The sequence below is a fragment of the Balaenoptera borealis genome, assembly GCF_965194805.1.
Source record: "Balaenoptera borealis genome assembly, chromosome: 4".
Classification (NCBI taxonomy): Eukaryota; Metazoa; Chordata; class Mammalia; order Artiodactyla; family Balaenopteridae; genus Balaenoptera; species Balaenoptera borealis.
In genome coordinates this window covers 53,679,003-53,698,564 of record NC_138861.1, presented here as the reverse complement: position 1 = coordinate 53,698,564, position 19,562 = coordinate 53,679,003, and the positions used below count along the sequence as shown (strand labels likewise).

The 19,562-nt window shown below is 41.3% G+C and overlaps 1 protein-coding gene across 1 annotated transcript in view; it reads right to left on the bottom strand.

Annotated features, from left to right (window-relative positions):
• Positions 1-19,562, bottom strand: part of RASGEF1B (RasGEF domain family member 1B) — a 555,837-nt gene that overhangs the window by 126,090 nt on the left and 410,185 nt on the right. Inside the window, exon 4 of the mRNA XM_082389351.1 lies at positions 14,582-14,665. Within this exon, the coding sequence (XP_082245477.1) occupies positions 14,582-14,665 (84 nt within the window). The remainder of the gene's footprint in view (positions 1-14,581; positions 14,666-19,562) is intronic.

The following is a 19,562-nucleotide window of genomic DNA, read 5'->3' as shown; positions in this document are numbered from 1 at the left end:
ACTCAAATCTAAGCAGAAGTTGTTATACTTTCTTTTCTTCTTCTTTAAGAAAAAGAACATAGTCACCTCTTTCCAGATATTGGCACCTCTGTCTTCTCCTTAAATTGGCAGGGTAATTATTTAGGTCATTTTTTTTTTAACTACTGTAGCATAAATGGTATTAGGTACTTGATTTTAATCAGGAATAAAAAAGCTGTAAGGCTTTTCTCAATGATTTCCCTGACTAATGCTAGGCTAATTGTGCAAAACTTTTAATCACTTTATCTCTTTGTTCAAGAACCATCCATAGAGCCCAACTGCTTAGAGTCAAATTCAAATTCCAGCTCCTAGTTCCATGTTCTTTCATTACGGATTACCCACCAACTAGCCATCCTTTCCCCTACCACTCATTCTTCAGAGTAACTCTTCAATATTTTCACTCTAGTCTATTCTCTGAGCCTATTGTGCTTTTGCACTTGCTAATCCCTAATCTGAACACTTTTACAATTTCTCTTACCCAGTACAGAGTCTAGCTTTTTTTTTTTTTTTTTTTTTGGCTGCATTAGGTCTTCATTGCTGTGTGTGGGCTTTCTCTAGTTGTGGCGAACGGGGGCTACTCTTCTTTGCAGTGCGCAGGCTTCTCATTGCAGTGGCTTCTCTTGTTGCAGAGCACAGGCTCTAGGCACGTGGGCTTCAGTAGCTGTGGCTCGCGGGTTCTAGAGAGCAGGCTCAGTAGTTGTGGCGCACGGGCTTAGTTGTTCCGCAGCATGTAGGATCTTCTTGGACCAGGGGTTGAACCTGTGTTCCCTGCACTGGCAGGTAGATTCTTAACCACTGCACCACCAGGAAAGTCCCAGAGTCTAGCCTTTAGAAAAAAAAATCCATACATAGCAATTGAAATCTCATCTACAAGCATTTGCTTGGTGGTGGCCTTTGTAGATCTCTTCGTTCTTTAAATATGCCTCTTTAGAAACAAAATGGTATAGTTTAGCATGTAAGTTTTTTTCTTTTTCTGTTTACAGTATATTTGTTATAGTTGTCTAACTAGATTGTAGGAGCAAAAGTAGTATGCTACATAGGACTTTATTTTTAGATCTTATTAAAATAAAATTCTTAAGAATTTTTAAAGGATCATTTTGATGATGTGCTTATCAAATCCACAAATGGCATAACCGTGAGAGTGTGTTCGATTTTAAAAAATGGACACAATTGTCGTGTTTTCTTTTCCTATCTAGACCCTTTGTAAAGTGACTTTTGAAGCTCCTCACATCAAGATATGGAGCCTGTTTCTCCAGCCTTTGAAGGTTTCTGGCCTTAGAATTGTTTTGGCCCACAGAATACAGGGAAAATGATGGCGTCCCTGTTCTGAGCTGAGGACTCATGGGGCCTCTCTTGGTTTCATTTGCTTTCTTGGGACCCCTCTTCTGACATGTGGACAAGAGTAGGTTAGCCTGTTGGAGAAGCCATGAGAAACCATGCAGAACAGAGACTAGCCATTTCAGCTGAGGTTCTTCTAGACTCACCAGCCCCCAGCTGACCTAGCAGCTGATCACAGATGCATGAGTAAGCCCAGTCAAGTCCAAGAACCACTAAAGTGAGCCCAGCCTAAGTTCAGACACATAGAATTAGAAGCTAAATTGTTTTTTAATCCACTAACTTTGGGATGGCTTCATACATGGCAACATTAATGAATACAAAGGGTAAAAACTTTCACATGGCAGAATCTTGATCCTAGAAGATTTTAGCATTCTACAGCCATAAACTACACTATTGAGATAAAATATAACTGACTTAAGTACAAAGCTCTAAATTCAAGTTCCAAAAAACCAGCTGTGTGACTAGAGGATAGCAGAGATATAGCTTACCAACATATATGCGGAACGCTTAGTAGCTTTGGTTGACCACAAGCATATGACTCAACCTTGTGTTTCCACTCTTACAACAAAGCTTATATGATTTGATGCTGTGTTAAATGTATAAGACCCCAGAGTGGGGTTTGCCCAGAGGACAATAATCATGATGCTGAAGGGCCTAGAGACCATCTCACACAAGGAAAAACGGAAAGCAATGCAATTGTGTATCCATTAGAGATACCGAAGGGGTAGAGTGTATAAGATAACTGCCTTCAACTATTTGAAGAGCTAACATGTGGAACAAGACTGGAGATGTTTAGTGTTATCTCATTAAAAATTAGGACCTATGAATAGAAGCTATAAGAAGGCAGATTTCAGGGCATCATAGGGAAGAAGTTGAGTTAGAGAAGCTGCACGTGTATACTGTTTAAGAATGCAAACTACACAGTCAAAGCTGGGTCTTCCACTTGCCAGCTGTGTGATGCTGGGCAGTTGCCCAGTTTCCCCATCACCTGTAAAATGGAAATAATAACAGTACCATTTCATAAAGTTGTGATAAAGATTAAATAGGATTTTTGAATACAAAATGCTTAGCTCAGTGTCTGGCATATAGTAAGCACTCAATAAATTTTATTTATTATCGTTAATAATAAGAGCTATTTAAATATGACATGAACTGCCTCAGGAGGTGGAAAGCTCCCTCTAAATGGAGATATTCAGAGGAGATTTGGCAGGTATTTGTAGGATAGATTTAAGCATTAGATGAGAAGTTGAGCTAGAGGACATTTAAATTAGCTTCCAGTGCTGAATAAGTCATTCTATATCCCTTAAGACAGGATAACTTCTTTAGTATCTCCCAGAATACTTAGCACTATATTTAATAAACATTTTTGATTATATAAGTGTATATTTTTCTCATAGTAAGAATGGTTCCATGCTAAAATGAAGTTGTGTGAGAATTCTTGATTTTTTTTTCATCTCTTCTCCTCTAAAAGAAGCATACCACTAAATTTTATTTTTATGATTGCCATATTGACTAAAACTAAAGAGTACAAATTTTAGTGCTACAAACTCTCCATTGTGGGACATTTAAATTGGTATATTCAAAGCTCTCATCTTTTCACACTTGGCATTTCCCTATCAGAATGCGTAATTTTAAACTGGTCAGATATTTTCAAGGTACAAAAGGCTGAACTTTCTTTGGTAACTGACCTGCCATCCAAAGTCCAAGCTGGAGCCAGTAACCATTTTTCCTTCCCATTGTACAGACAGCATCTGGAAACACTGACCATGATCACTCTTGCCTACTAAAGGCACTGCGGGCACTTCTAACTCCCACTGCAATTCTATTTAATAAAATAGATCTGGTTGATTTACCTAAACAAGGTCATATGTCTATCTCCTCAGTTATCTCACTGCTACCAGTTGAGAGGAAGGAATTCACATAGGCCAGGGTGCTGTGTTCGTGGTTTCCAAGTGATAAAAATCTCCCCTCTATTATGATGAGCTTCAGCATAGGAATCGGCATTAATCATCCGTGAGTAGTGTTTACTTTCCTCATTAATGAAAGTTTAGAGTCAGGTACACTAGCCAAGAAAATCTTAAAATGTGTAAGTGGGGAGAAGAGTTCTAAATTGTGGGTTTGAATGAGCTCTGAATTCTGGGTTTGCGGTGAAATGGACAAGGTATTCACAGGCACCAACAAGATTTCTGGGCCGTCCAATCCTGGCGTGTGCACGCATTGTGCCACACCCGGAAGAATACAAGATAAGAAACATGCTCCATTACCAAGAGGAGGCAGAGGTGCAAGCAATTTCAACAAAGTGAGAGCAGTGCTGTAATAGGAAACATATAAAGTGCAGTTTAACTCAGAATAGAGGTTGTAGGAGGGACAAAAGAGAAGTAGAAGTAAACTGTTAAGACAGATTTTCAAAAAGAGGAGGGGATTAGGCAGGACCACGTAGAAGGAACAGCATGCACAATGGCAGAGTCGTGAAATAGAGTGTCGTGTAGGATTTGGGGGAAATGAGCAAAGCGAGCTGAGGCGAGAGGAGGGGGAGTATTTCACACATGCCTCCCCCGACCATTCAGAGAGATGCAGACTAGCTCAGTAGTCAGTGGAAAGCCATTCCACCTTTTAGTCAAGTAAGTAACTTGATCATATTTGCAATTTGAAAGGTTAACTCTGTAGTGATATTGATGAGGTACTGAAAGAAGAGGATGAAAGTGAAGGTAGGGAAACCAGTTAGAGGGTTCCTTTAGAACCAGATGAGAGATGAGGAAAGCCTTAATTACAGCAATCACAATGGGGAAGGAGAGGGTGAGATATTAAGGCTTTAGAACCGTCCCAATTGGATGGCCAACTGAAAGGATGAGGTAGGGGGGAAGAATTATGGATGATACCCAAGAACCTGGCTTGAATTGCTGGGTAGAAGCTAGGAACATTCACTGAGAGAGGAACAGAACATCTGTAGAGCAGGGGAATCAGAAGACCAGAAAGAGGCGCTGACTAGTTTAGTTTCAATCGTGTTGAGCAAATGAAACAAGAAAATAAAGAATATTGCTCAAGGAGAGAGAGTTGATTTTCTTTTTTAAGTGCACCAGGAATGGAACACTGGGGAACACAGAATTGGAGGTATTATTGAGGGAAGATGAAATAGCAAAAGAGACTGAGAAGGTCAGATGAGAATTAGAACAGTCAACTCTCATAAAATCCCTCCAGAGAGGAACAACTTTCGAGAAGAGGTCAACTGAGTCAAGTTCGAGAAGAATTGAAGTGTACTCTGGGTTTAGCAGTTAGGATTTTCCTGTTGACCTTGGCAAGATCACTTTCACTGGTGCAGCGAAGGAAGGAAACAACTTCCATGCCACAAAGCATGAGAACATTTTCTCTCTCTCACTCTCTCTCTTTTTCTATTTTGTTTTAATCTCAACATGTCTCTTATATCTGATTCTCTTTGAAAGTCCTTAGTGTAAAAATTGCAGTTTCTGCCTTTTGCAAATGAATAGAGCCTTTTAAGAGTTATTCTGTTAGTAAATGTCTTTTAAGGTAAATTTGAATTTTTTCACTAAGCTGTTGGTTAGAGAGGTTTCAGAAGGCATTTAATGAAAAGCAGCCTGAACCCAGGTAATTTGAAAACAGCGATCTCAGATAAACAAAATGAGAATTTCTTTCCCTTTCTTTTTCTACCACTTCCCCCTCCTCAATAACCAGCTAAGATATGGAAAGAGTTACGCTTGGTGCTCTGGGGACATAAATAATGAATAAGGCACAATTCTGCCCCCTCACAAGGAGATTACAAGCCCCTGCAAAAAGGCAGACACGCAATCAGCCAACCCTAAAGTAAGGTAAGCTGAAAAAAACGTTCATAGCAGTAAAAGCAAAGTTCTATGGGGGCCCAAATGTAATTCCCCATCTCTCATAAAACCCAGGAAATGACCTTTAAAAACATAGACACAATTGGGGAGTTCATCCCACCACTAATTACCTCCCTACTTTTCAGACCATAAACTTTTATGGAATCTGCTCTCTGTTCACTAAAGAGAACAGATGCCTTTATTTTACCAGGCATCCAAACTGCCTACCTGAAAAAGGCATTAGTGGCAAGTGGAGATTTCAGCTCTACCCTTGTCTGTATGGTGATTCTTTTGTTACATTGAACTTTAATAATACCATTTTGACCCTTTTCATTGAGAGTGTTAAAGTTCTTAAAATTAAATGCATTGCCTCATGGATTAGGTGAGTACCAAGCCTCCTTCTTCCAGAGGAGATAAACTGGGACACCCAAATATATGGAATGGCTTCTGAGGAATACTATTTTGATCTGAGTAACCTCATGGTGTTATCTTTGCAGTTCATACCCCCTTTAAAGTCCTTTGTAAAGCAACTGCCTTTACAGGGGCAACCTAACGCTGCATGCTCACACATTATTTCCCACTTGTGCAGGGTTGCTATTTATAATGGGCCTTTTGGAAACTGAAAATCTAAGGTTGGTTAACCGTAGCCAGAGTGACCCATAATATAAGCCGGGTCATACTTTTTTTGGCATCCTTCTGCATCCTCTCAGGAAACTTTGATTATATTTCAACTAGGAATAAAAAAGAGATTGTCCAAATAAATTTTTTAAAAAAATCTCTCCAGCAGGTGGTTAAGGCGTAGGTTCTTAAGTCAAGCATGCTGGTTTTGGATGCCAGCTGTACCGTTTGCCAGTCTGTGACCTTGAATAAGTTCTTTACCCTTTCCAGGCTTCATTTGTAAAACGATTTAATGAGAGACTGGATGTTAAGAACTCAGGGTAGTGTTGGGCACAGAGTTCTCAAACAATGGAAGTTATTATAATAATGATTATTGCTGTTATTGTTTATACCCAATTGCCCTGAATTACTGTTTATAGCACACGGCCTCACACTTGGAAGACATTCAATGTCTGTTTATTTCTTAATGGAAATAAGCAGCTGGCATAGAATGTTTAGAATGCAATATTTCCAAGAGGAGCTTCCTTTGGCTTTCTCAAGGGTACCCCGAGTGCTGAGAAGGTAGCAAAGCTACATAAATTCTGCTGATAATTCTGTAGTGCTATGTCTCAGAATATAGTGATGTTATGTTTTTCTGATCTATGTGAATAGAGTACACGCAGACTATACCAATCCCAGGTCATTTTTTCCCCCTGTTTCCAGGTGGGACAAATTAAAGTTTCTTTTTTGGTCAAAAACAGAACAGGCAGTAGTTTTACTTAGCATTTTTCCATCAAAAGTTCCACATGGTATTTTGCAACCAGGTTCTGAGAGAGAAATCAAGGCAGCGTTAATGGGGAAGTGTCAGCACATTGAGACAAGGAAAGAATAAACAATAGTTCCATATAATACAAATATGACTCTGAGACCTTTGATAATGGCGCGGTCCCCAATAGTAAGGGTCTGGTGATTACGTGTGTATGTATGTGCTGTTAACAAGACATTTATCTCACATTTAAATTTAAACATCAAGTACTTTGCAGTTGGGTCATACACGTTGTATCATACATTTCAGCCGTTAGAGATAAGCTGTAAAGCAAGATCAGAGAACAAGAATGATTTTTAAGTTTGCTATTTCCCATTTTTATAGTGTATAAGCATCTACCTGTTTCTGAATTAATGAATTTTATAAGCCTAATAAAATATATTCTATAGATATTGTTTCACTTATTTCCTGCAGGCTTTGGGACCTGGAATTGAATATGTTTCTGTGCTTACAGGAGGACATAAATTGAACTGCCATTGGTTTAATCATATTTGTTCAACCTTATTCCAACTCTTTGGAGCTTACAAAGTCTGTTTATAGAGTCATCTTGCCTGTTAGGAATGTTAGGATGGACAGACTTCTTGTCCTTGTGAGTCAGGCTGCATTTCTTACCCAGTTGAACTCTTACCAATGGACCTAATGTAGTAAATTTCAGCCTAGGTTTTGCTTGAGTGGTAGTGAGAATCCAGGAATCTAAATTTAGGGGAAATATATTTTCACCTCTAGTTACTTGATACTTATAGGACAGTGCTAATGGTATTGATTAAAATTTTTTCTTGTCTTCTGTAGATATAGTAGCCCACTCACATAGAATGCTATTCAACAACCATTGTGAACAAGGATAAGAAGATGAAGATAGCTGGATAACAAACTAAAATTCCATATTCATGTAACCATCAGAGGACAAATACTACCTGCCAACTGTGTGAATGTCATTGTGTCAGGCATTTTGGGGGAAGAGATGATGGGGAAAAATGACACGGACTCTAATGCGGGGTAGCAGTAAGAGTCCTAATGATGTTGATGTTTTAGAGGGTTAATTTACTAAGCCAAAACAATGTGTTATTTTATGTTAATAAAAGGAGAGTTGATCTAGAATGAGGTATGAGATAACAATGCACTTGTCCCATAAAATCCTGTGTAACTTGAGTTACAGCAAAAGCTGAAACCCAAGATGATTCCCTAGAGCCCCAGGGAATCCATACCTGCTCCAGATGATGAAAGAATAGAATATTATGCCAAATATATGAAAATATTTATACATATTTCCAAACTAATGATAGCTCCTACATACAATAAGTATAAATAGAAATGTTATTTGACCAGATAACGGGTTCCACCACAGCGCTCGAATTTGAGTATTTTCAGTAGAAATTTGTTTCCCTCAGTTCTAAGGAGAGCTTCTCCAAAATTCAGGATATGATAGATATCTAGGTTTACTATGTTAGAGCTCAAAAATGGGGCTCTCTGCTGAGCAGAGTTCTGTTTATCACCTTATCCTCAGAACCAGAAGCTAGCCTCCTTATCTCTTCTTCCTCATCCAGTCTTGATTTGGAAGACAGGTGTCAGCAACTCAACATTTTCATCCCTTTAACTGATATTTACTGTACCGGGCTCTGCCTTCTACTTTCACTGGATCCTAAGTGACTTCTTATAGGGCATGCAGTCCACTTTCTCCCCTGCTTTAATTGTGTGCTAGGATACCACTGCAGCTACTGTACCAATGGCCAAACTAGTAGTGGTGTAGACAAGGTGGAAGTTGATTTCTGTCTCAGGCAATAGAAGTCTGAAAACAAGCAGGCAGGCAATGGTTCTATGTTGTTTCTCTGCCATCCTCTCTTGGTCTAAGGTGGCTGTTTCAGCTTCTGCTACCATATTGGTATTCCAGCCAGCAAGTGGGGTCTGCCTTTCTTATGAAGGGCATGACTGAGAAATTGTATACATCACCTCCATTCATATCCCACTGGCCACATTCTCATCATATGGCCACATCTAACTGCAAGGGAGGCTGAAAAATGTGCTCTTTAGCTGGGTGGACGTATGCCCAACTAAATCCTCCACAATCTTAGAGGAAGAAGAAAATTGACCCCTTAACTTGAAAGTTTCTTTCACCTTGTCACAAGAAGGCCTAGAAGAAAAATATTTGGCTTAATGTATTTTGCCTCAGTGACCAGAAGCTAAATGTAGAAAGAAAGAGATCCAGTAAAATCAGGGGCACTTACCCTCAAAAAATTATGTTTATCTACAACTGTAGCAATTATAGTGGCTTCCTGAGTTCAAAATTATTATTATCTTCTGATTATTCTATTCCTGACTTCTGGTATTGTTTTTGGAAGCAGCAATAGGCCACAGAGTAGCTTGTGGGTTGGCTTTTCCATCTTCCTGGGTCACTTAGAGCCCTAAATATTAAGTCCCAAGCTACTTCTCATAGAATTGGTGCTGTCTATTCAGACCCAGCCATGATATAATGAGGTAACGTTCAGTGATTCTCAACGGGCCATGACTTAGAAGACTATTCTTAAAATGGCCCTTGTTGGCTAAGCTAAATTTTCCTTTGGTAAGAAAAATTCTCCAGTGCTAAAAGAAGCTAAAGATCAATCTGCAAAAAGGGACACCTCTGTCTGTTTTCTTCCCATAGATGCCTCCCAATTTTGAAATAAAGCAGCTCTATATTTTGTTGATTCTGAGTTCACCAGTTCCTTTCTTTTTATCTGTTGTTTATCCAGTTACTTCCATCTAGCTCCTCCAGTTTCCCCTTCACTCACCCAGAAATACAGAAGGCCCAGGGAGCCTCGATAACTTTCTTAGCCACCCTTCCATGTAATAACACTGCTATCCTGCAAAGCTGTTTATCTCCCTCCATTTCCTTCTGGTAAAATCAAATAATGCATTAAAGTTACATTTCTTTAGACCGAGGACAAGTATACCTGTCACTTAAATTCTACTGAGAAAGGTAGGCTGGCACAGCCATGGTCATGGGCAGCTCTTAATTCAAAACAGCTCCCTCTGCTTGTGTATTCTATGCAGCTTTCAGAGGTCAAGGCACTTTATTGGGTCGTTTTGACTTGGCATGAGCTGCGCAATGCTTTGCTGAGTTGAACTAATACTTCTCTCAGCCCACTCTCCTGTCTTGTCAGTAGCACCAGTGAGAATTTTGTGGGAGAGCCTGGAAGTTGAATTTTATGTCATCTTCCAATGTTACCTATCTCCCTAAATCCCTGCTTTTGTTTCCATCATTATTCTCTAATTCCCTTTCAATAGTCCACTTTGAATCTGCCATTAATTTATTGAAATTCTCCAATCCCTTTTGCATTTACTGTTAGCCTGCGCAACCTCTTGGGGGGAATATGTTTACTGTCAAATACATTAAAGTAGTCTGTCTTAATTCATTCTCCAGAGTATCTCTTACAAATTACAAAGAAAGTCCTCTACTTATAACATTGTGGCATTTGGGGAAATAAGTTCATCCTGAGTTTTCACAACAATATTTAGCTGCTGCGAAGTCAAGAGAGATAAAGCTGCCAGGTCATCCCCAGGAAATCCCAAGACACGTATTTTTATCATTTGCATTCTTATTTACATAAATTTGTATGCTCCATTCAAAAGGCGCTGATTCCAATTATGTAAAATAAAAGAGGAAACTCTTCTATGTCTGAGAGTGGATAATCACACATCCCAGGCTTGCTTGTTGCCCAGAGTGATTTCCAAAGCTTCTCCCCTGAAAAGAAGGAAGTTTCCCTCCTTTATTCCTACCCTCTAATCATAACCACTAATGAAAAGAGTTATCATTTAATGGTAAGATTGGAGTTGGCCCCGAAATATTCTTTTTTCTATTATGAGCTCACATTGGAATCCTCTGTTTTCCAACTGGTGTTTTCTCAACACCTTTCCTCCCCTCCACCACCCGTAGGAAGGAAACACTGGTCCTTGGTTCAGCTTGGTTCACCCTAATGTGGGTGGCAGACATTGCCTCTGGGTCCAGCTTGCAGCTTTTTACCCAACAGAAAGTTTCTTGGCAGTGAGGAAGAGAGTTTGGATTCTGGGCAGATTAACCATAGGTTTTAATTATCCACCCACAATGCTGGCTTCCACTGACCCCTATAATTAAAGCTTGACTTTCTTACATATTTGGCATCATTTTCCCCTCCAGGTGGATGGATCACAGAGCTGATTGCAAAACGAATTCATTAGCGTATTTTACAGAACGTGTGTTAAGCCCAGAAGCCAGAGCTATGGGGAGAAAAGAGAGCAAGAGTATCCTTTGGGAGCAGCCCCACTCACCCCAGGACAGTCCTAGTGTCACTGTGCAGAAAGACACCTACCTGCTCACTCTGCCCTGGGGGGGGAGGGAGACCTGAGGAACACACAGTGAAATATCACTGAACCAAGAATGGTCATACTGCACTTGATTTCCTTCCGCTTTCTGACAAGCATTTTCCAAAGTTACTCTCTACCATTTCTATACTGCTGTTAGTGTTTCTAATCAGGTCTAGGAAAACATCCAGTAAACTCAGGACTATCTATTGGATTGAAGTGCAATTTAGTCAGAAAAGACCCCTCCAGCGTTCACGGACTTCTGACCTCAGTCTTTGAAACAGCTTCTTTCCATCCCCACAGAGTGGTGTTCTGTTTAGAACCTATAAAAAGTCAAAGGAGGCGGGGCTGGAGGGGACCGAGGCCAGGGGAAGGCAGTGAAATGGAGCTGTTGCCAGCACATTTTGTGATGTTCAGGGAGTGTTTTGTTTGTTTGTTGTTTTAATCTTTGGGTCAAAGGATACTCCTCTTACTTGGAACTGAAGTCAGCAGAGGGGAAGTGCAGACCTTACTGAACCCGAAGTACAGAAAGTCAGTCCCTAGAAGCTTGGGTTGCTCCCCTGCTACGCCTGCAAAACCTCAGTGGGCTGACAGCGGGCAGGAGACTTCCTGTTCGACTGGGAGCTTGCGCCCTGCAGAAAGCTGTCTTGGCAGGACTTGCCGCCAAGGCAAAATTACCAGGAATTGCTGGGAAAATAGATTCATTTCCTTTTAAAAACTACAGAAGCTTCAGTTCTGCCCACATATATATATAAATTGGAGAGAAAAGCCCTATTGAAAGAACTTTTGTTTGTGTTTGACTTGTCTGGGCAGTGGCTATGTCTCATCCTAGTTGTTGGAGCGTGTGTGGTCCAGAGACGCACCACTGTAGCAAAGGATAGGAAGGTGGCTGCTATCCCAGGTAGACTGGCCCTTCAGTTAAGGTGTGCCTGGAAAGTGTACTTGACAAACTCGCCAGAGTTTTGCCTCCCTTCCTGATGTAACAGGGAAGAGCCACATCTGACTACATGTTGGATCTGTTTCTTTTACATTCACCTTTTCTTTCCGCTGCTTTTGTTCACTGAAAGGATACTGTCTGTACATAATGGCCTGCCTCGGGGAACCCTGCCCCTCTGCCTAAATGTTAAACCAAAGTGCCTTTGTTCAGGGAAGCATCCTGACCCTGTCCACCTGTGGATGGCTGCAAGAAAGAAGAAATTAACACATCCCCTCCCGGAGGCTGGCCATTCCAGGGGATATTTGCAAAACTTATGGCCTTTTTTTACTTTACCTCCTCATCTCCTCCCCCCTCTCTGTTATATAAAAGAAACTGGCATCCAAACCCTGATAAGATGGTTTTTTGGAGACATTAGTCTGCCATCTTCTGGGTCTGCTGGCTTTCCGAATAAAGTCATATTCCTTGACTCAACACCTTGTCTCCCGATTTATTGGCCTGTTGTGAGGTGGGCAGAGCAAGCTTGGACTCGGTAACACTGACATATAACACGCCCCAGCTCCCATTTCTTGGGATGAGCAAATTGAGCACGTGTTTCCTCTAAGTTTACCATGTGTATAGCATTTCATTTATTGATTCATTCAACTCATTTGCATAATTCATTGAGTATTTGGATACACAGTGAATAAAATGAGTTAAAAAAATCCTTGCTCTTGTGAATTTATATTAAATTGTTTAATTCTTTTTTTTTTTAAATAAATTTATTTATTTATTTATTTTTGGCTGAGTTGGGTCTTTGTTGCTGCGCGCAGGCTTTCTCTAGTTGCGGCGAGCGGGGGCTACTCTTCATTGCGGTGTGCAGGCTTCTCATTGCGGTGGCTTCTCTTGTTGCGGACCACGGGCTCTAGGCGCATGGGCTTCAGTAGTTGTGGCACGTGGGCTCTAGAGTGCAGGCTCAGTAGTTGTGGCGCACGGGCTTAGTTGCTCCGTGGCATGTGGGATCTTCCTGGACCAGGGCTCGAACCCATGTCCCCTGCATTGGCAGGTGGATTCTTAACCACTGCGCCACCAGGGAAGCCCTAAATTGTTTAATTCTGATGACAGTCCCGTGAGGCAGTATTATTATTATGAAGCCCCCTTTACAGGTGATTTGCTCAGTCACAGAGCCAGTGAACGGTGGAGCCAGGATTTGAACCCAGGCAGCCGGACGCCATTAAGCCCACACTCTTAATCATCCAGCTCCACACTCCCTAGTGGGACTGATGGGTGTGATTTCAGGTTCAGAACAGTTGCAGTTCAGGCAAATACCTGTAGTTTCTCTTCTGGAGGCAAAGTCTTTCATTCCACAGCATAATTTAAATAACAAATATGTTTGAAAGAGGTAGTATGGTGGTTGGATTTCACACTAAGACGTTGAAGCGGATCAGAGTTTGCACCCCAAAATATGCCACTTCGGCATAAGGATTATCTTGAGTCAAAGGCAATTGAGAAAGAGCAGATGTAGGAAAAGCTCTCTGGCCTCTCCCTTTCTGTCTAAAAGTAGAACATAAATTTCCCTTTGTAAAGGTAACATAAATTTGTAAAGGTGTCTTTCCCATACCAGGAAGAAGATGACTTTTGATCCCTGGAGATGATTCTTATCAATAGAAAAGGTACCGGGGCTTCCCTGGTGGCGCAGTGGTTGAGAGTCTGCCTGCCAATTCAGGGGACGCGGGTTCGAGCCCTGGTCTGGGAGGATCCCACATGCCACGGAGCAACTCGGCCCGTGAGCCACAATTACTGAGCCTGCGCGTCTGGAGCCTGTGCTCGGCAACGAGAGGCCGCGATAGTGAGAGGCCCATGCCCCGCGATGAAGAGTGGCCCCCGCACCGCGATGAAGAGTGCTCCCCGCTTGCCACAACTAGAGAAAGCCCTCGCACAGAAACGAAGACCCAACAAAGCCATACATACATACATACATAAATAAAAAGAATGTAAGCAGAGAAGAATAGCATTAAAAAAATAAATAAATAAAAGAAAAGGTACCAATGTGAGTTTGCATAACAAACCTTACGAAATAACACTTAATCTTCCATTAATTGTCCCCACATATTTACCATCTCACAATTTATGGCCCAGAGAAGCCCAAATCCCTTTTCCTTTCTCTTGTCACTTCTCCACAGTTAATCACTCTTTGTTAAAATGGTATATAAGCCCCAAATACAATTGCTTCTTTGGGTCTTCACTTCTTTTATATGAAGGCCTCTTTATTCATGATAATAAATCTTTCCTCCTGTTTACCCATTTTTTTTGTTTTGTTTTGTTTAATTTCCATCACCCCAGGTACTAAGCCTAGAAGAGAAGAGGAAAAAGGATTTTTCCCTCTCCTACAATGTAAATGACTAAAAGCCACCTCTTTCTTTCTAGTAAGTTCTGATGGGCGGGGAAGGTGGTCAAAGAGCTGAGAAAGCAGGGCACTGAAGGGAGCTGGGGAGGACATCATCAAAATGCACGTGGGGGCAGAAGCTGAGGCCAGGGAATCTCAGATCAATGTCACTCAGCTCAACATTTTGCCTAGGGCAAATGCAACTAGGGCAAACCAAATAGGTCAAAATTTGGATTTTTATCAGCCACTTTTATGAGATCAATTTGATTATGTCACCCAGGTAGCTCAAAACAAACAGAAAGAAGAGCCAACAGGCTCAAATCATACTGTTCAACAAGAAATGAATTCATTCTTACTTTGCCAATTGGCTTCTCAATTGGAGGGCTTGTAAAGCAGATTGGAGTAATGCTGCTGTACATTGAAGATTTCCATTGCTGTTCCTATGAGAAAGGAAACAGAGAGAAAGAGATTTCAGGGACTTGGCTGGCCTTTCTGCTGCATGAAGCCATTTCCCTGCTTCCCACAATAGTGCCTCAAGCACTTAACCGTAATGGTTGTCACTTGAAATACCTGAGTCAGCATTTATGCACAGGCATCTTCAGTTTGCAGTCTGTGCAAACTCATTTAACCTTTTACAGGGTTATATTACAAAACTTTTTATGACATTTTGAAGGAATGTTGACAAAAGTGCAGAATATTTTCAGCCTAATCTGTTAAGGCATCTTCCTAGAACATAGATTAGGCTATGTGAATCTTTTTTAAAAAAATAACTTTATTAATATCTCATCTCATTGCATAAAAACACTGACCACAGTTAAACTTCTGGTTTTCAAATATCTGATTCTATATGGGATACTGTCCAAAGATCTCTACCTGCTTTTCAGAACACTCCAAAATGTGGCTCTTTTTCACTTTTTTGCTTTAGTTCCAACTCTGTCTTACAGTTTAACCTAAACCTCAAGCCACATTTGGCCAATGTGTTTTTCTTAAATAGACTCCAATCTATGCCTTTGTTTATACTGTTCCTAGTTCCTAAAAGATCCTTTCCTCACTGTCTGTCTTATGACTTCCTACCTGTCCTAAAAAGCCCAGCTCAGATTCCCTAAGAAATATTTCTCTATATTCCTCCGCTCTGGTGAGAGTCAGAATACACTTCTCCCTAACACAGGAGCCACATACAGCAAGTCCCCTACATATGAACCTTCATGTTGTGAACTTTCAAAGATGCGAACATGCGTTCGCACGTTCAATCACGTAAGTTAGTTCACGTGTCTGGCATACATTGTAACGTGCGTGCATCCTCCTCTACAAGTGGTTGTGCTTTTGTGTACTTTACTGTACAGTATTGTATAAAGTACAGGAGTACAGTATCTTTATTTCAAGCCCAGGATGTCTGGAAGCAAATGTAAAAGCAGTGGTATATAGTCGATTGTGTTAGTTGGGTACCTAGGCTAACTTTGTTGGACTTAGGAACAAATTGGACTTATGTACGTGCTCTTGGAACTGAACTCGTTCCTATTTAGGGGACTTACCATACTATTATTAGAGTACTTGTCACTATCTGCTGGGAAGGTGAGCTACTGAAGACAGGACTCATGTCTTAGTTATCTTTGTATCCTTCACAATCTAACACAGATCTCATGCATTGCTCTGGTCTGAATGTGTCCCTCCAAAATTTATATGTTAAAATCCTAAGCCCCAAAGTGATGGTATTAGGAGATGGTGCCTTTGGGAAGTGATTTGGGAAGTGAATGGGATTAACGTCCTTGTAAAAGAGGTCCCAGGGTGCTTGCTGGCCCCCTTCCCATGTGAGCATACAAGTAGAAGTCTGCGACCTGGAAGAGGACCCTCACTCGACCATGCTGACACCCTGATCTCAGACTTCCAGCCCCCAGAACTGTGAGAAATAAATATCTGCTGTTTATAAGACCCCCAGTCTGTGGTATTTTGTTATAGCAGCCTGAAGGGACTAAGACACAGATGTAGGTGCTTTCCATTAGAGCACTCTTCCCTTTCGTCGGCTGAATCTTTTCTTTATGTAGAAACATCCCAGCAGATCCGGCTCTCTCCAGCCCCCAGCTTTGATTCTCACTACACACATTTTTCAGTGTCATTAGAGGAAACATCAAGAGACTTGTTATTGAAAAGAAAACGTAACTATAGGTACCAACAACCCCATAAAATAAAAATGACCTTTAAAAATGAATCAGCAAGCATTGACCCATCCCCACCTCCCGCTGTCCATTAATTGGCCATGTTTCTTGAGTGAAAGGAAGATTTTTCAGTGGTCTTAGCAAAGGAATGGAGTATGACCCTCTGGAATCTCTACCCCTGCTGTTACTAATTATCTTACTCTGGGCAAATTACTTGTACTTTCGACCAGGGTGGCCCTGCCTGTAAATGTGGTTTGTGTTATTTACACACATCTTGCAGGGTATTTTGAGACTAACTGTGGAGCTATCTGTGGCCTGGAAATGCAAAGCATAATTCCTGAGGAAGAGGCCCTGCAGTCTACCCCCAGGAGAAGCCATTCAAACCTCTGACTTCTTCCCATGGTCTGGAAACAGGGGTTATGGTTGGATTCCGAGGGATATGGATTTCCGTCCATTAGGAGTTAAACTGAGACGAGCAACTCATTTCACAGGTCATGTTCCAGCCATCAAAGTTTAATTACTACCAAACCCACTGGCCTAGGTCCCAACCATGTTAATGCATGCATGAATGAAAGTTCCAAAGGATCCAGTTACCCAATCCCACCTTTCAGAGATAAAAAGACATTGAATGGCACCAGGGAAAAGGCCAAAATACATCAACTGAGACTGCAACTTTTTTTTTTTTTAATGAAAATAACAGGCTCAGTGTTGATGATCAGGACACATGATTCAGTTTCAAGGAAGTCAATCTGCAGATGCAGAAGATGAATCTGAAAAACTCTGCCCTTCCCTCTGAGGCTGGTCCGGTTGCTATGGCAACATGTAACTCATTTTCTTAGGTTGTTGTGGAGCTTGATTTTCTTTAGACCAAAGAGTCCCTTGATACGATTGCACTGGGTATACTTAAGACAAAAACAACCCAAGAGTCACAAAGCATAGACTTCTTACCTAGAAATTATTTGTGTGGTGGGAAAATATGTGATGATTCTGCGCCATATATAAAAGGGTATTTCTGAAATAATGGGTTCACACGCAAAATACAGAGTAGTCAGGGGTATATAGTTATTACTAAATATTATTTCCCTTTCCCTATCTCCTTTCCTCATTTCAGGCTTTCCACACAGGGTTTGCTGTTGCTGTTGTTTGGATGGTTGAGTGGCTAGTGGTAAGAGTTGTTCCCCATCTAACTCACCTAAATATGGGGACAGGGCACTGAGGATGGACTTGGACAAAGTGGAACGAGAGAGAATTAGAGAAAAGTTGTTGAAGCCTCAGGCAAGTCGGCCATCCTCTCTAGCTCTCTGCAAAATAAGGGCAAAACTGCCGCTTTATCTTCTTCCCATCATAACTTCAGAGCATTCCTGAGAAGCTACAGAACCACTCAGAGCTCTCCACATGACAGGTACCTGGGGTCACTTTTCTGAGACTGGATTCCTAAAAGGAGACCAAAGAAGTGGTTAAGGCTGTGAACTGTAATTACAACCTTCAGTGTTTACCCTGGAGTCTGAAGTATAAGGGCAATTCCTGGCACCAAAGGACAGAAATAATCTAGGATTTTGATGAGGAAGGATGCCGGGATCATCTGGCAACTCAGCTACCTGGCTGAGCAGTGGAATCCGTCCAGGTGGCATCTGCCTAAGGGTGCGTCCCTGGCCAGCTCAAACGACCCTAATAACTCCCAAGGAAAGAACGCGTCTTCCCTCAGAAATCTCGATCTTATACCCTACAGAAAACATGGAAGTGGATATCCATCAACTGTCTGTCCCTTCTCCTCCCACCTCAGGGCTAGGAACAATGTAATCTGTTTTGAGATGGAAGCAGGTTCTACTTTAAAGACTGCCATTCTTCTATCCAGCCTCAACTTGTCACCCATTCTTTACCTGGAATAAAAACAACTGCACCTTCCATCTATAGAGTGCTTTCAAAGAACTGCTGACACCGCAGTTTAGTTGCTCCTCACAGAAACCTGAGCTGTTCCTGGGACCTAGGACATTGAGAGAACTGTGATATTTCAAACACTCACTGGGAACCAAGGAAGGAGAAAGTTCCTGAAAAGGGACGTGATATAGATATATAGAGAGGAAGGGCCAGACACCATTGCTCTGACTCCACTTCTCTCTGGCCCCCCAACCTAATGGTTGAGGCCAATGAACAGGAATTTGGGTTCGCCCCACCCACGCCAGCTGGAGTTCCTTCTTAGCAAGGGTCAAGCACACAGACGCAGAGGTGAGGTGGCCTTGGGAAGGGAGGAGAGCTGGGTGGAGGGCCATTAAATGTTGACTCACTCAGGCTTGACCAGACTTCCTCCCTTTTTCCACATTCCAGTACAATTTTGGTGAACTTAAGTAAACTGTGCACACTGCTAAATGTTCCTACTTCCTTTGGGTTATTATCACAGACCTACACCAGCTCTGGTATATGAAAATCCCCTCCCCTCAAAACTTGTGAGCAGAGAGAGGCTCACAGGGGGAGAAGAGGCTCGCAAGCATTCCGGTTTTTAAGTTTCTGGGCAGAATCTTGTTAGACCCTGACCTGCTTATACATTTTTCAGCACCTCCCTCAATACCCATTTCCCATAAATGCTCCGTTGAATTTTTGCATTTAAATTTCTATTTCTTAGATTTTTACATGTGAATTTTTTAAATGTCCCTTGTGCTTTTTCCTTCCTTTCCTATGTTTTATGCATCCTCAGTACCACCTGTACCTACCACAAGGCTGCCATTACAAGAAACATTAAAACAAGTGCTTTCGAAACACTCAACACCATTAGTGGGACTTTTGAAAGAAAGTGGCACATCTCCTTCACCATACTCTCCTGTCTCCGAGTTTCCAGCCAGCCTTTATCCAAATGCATGTATATTTAGCTACAATGCCATTTCGCATCACTCTTATACATTTTCCATTTAACATCACGTTACATATTTTCTGTGTTTTTACATAGTCTTTGGGTTTATAATATTTAGTGACTACATCATGTTCCATCAACAGGATGGAGTATAATGTATTTGCTATCTTGATACATATTTTGATTATTTCCATTTTTCTCCCTAATTTTTTTTTGAAGTTTTTAAAACAGTTCTATTGATATGATTCACATACAATCCACTCCACACATTTAAAGTGCACAATTCAATGTTTCTTAATACACTCACAGCGTTGTGCAGCCATCATCAGAATGTAATTT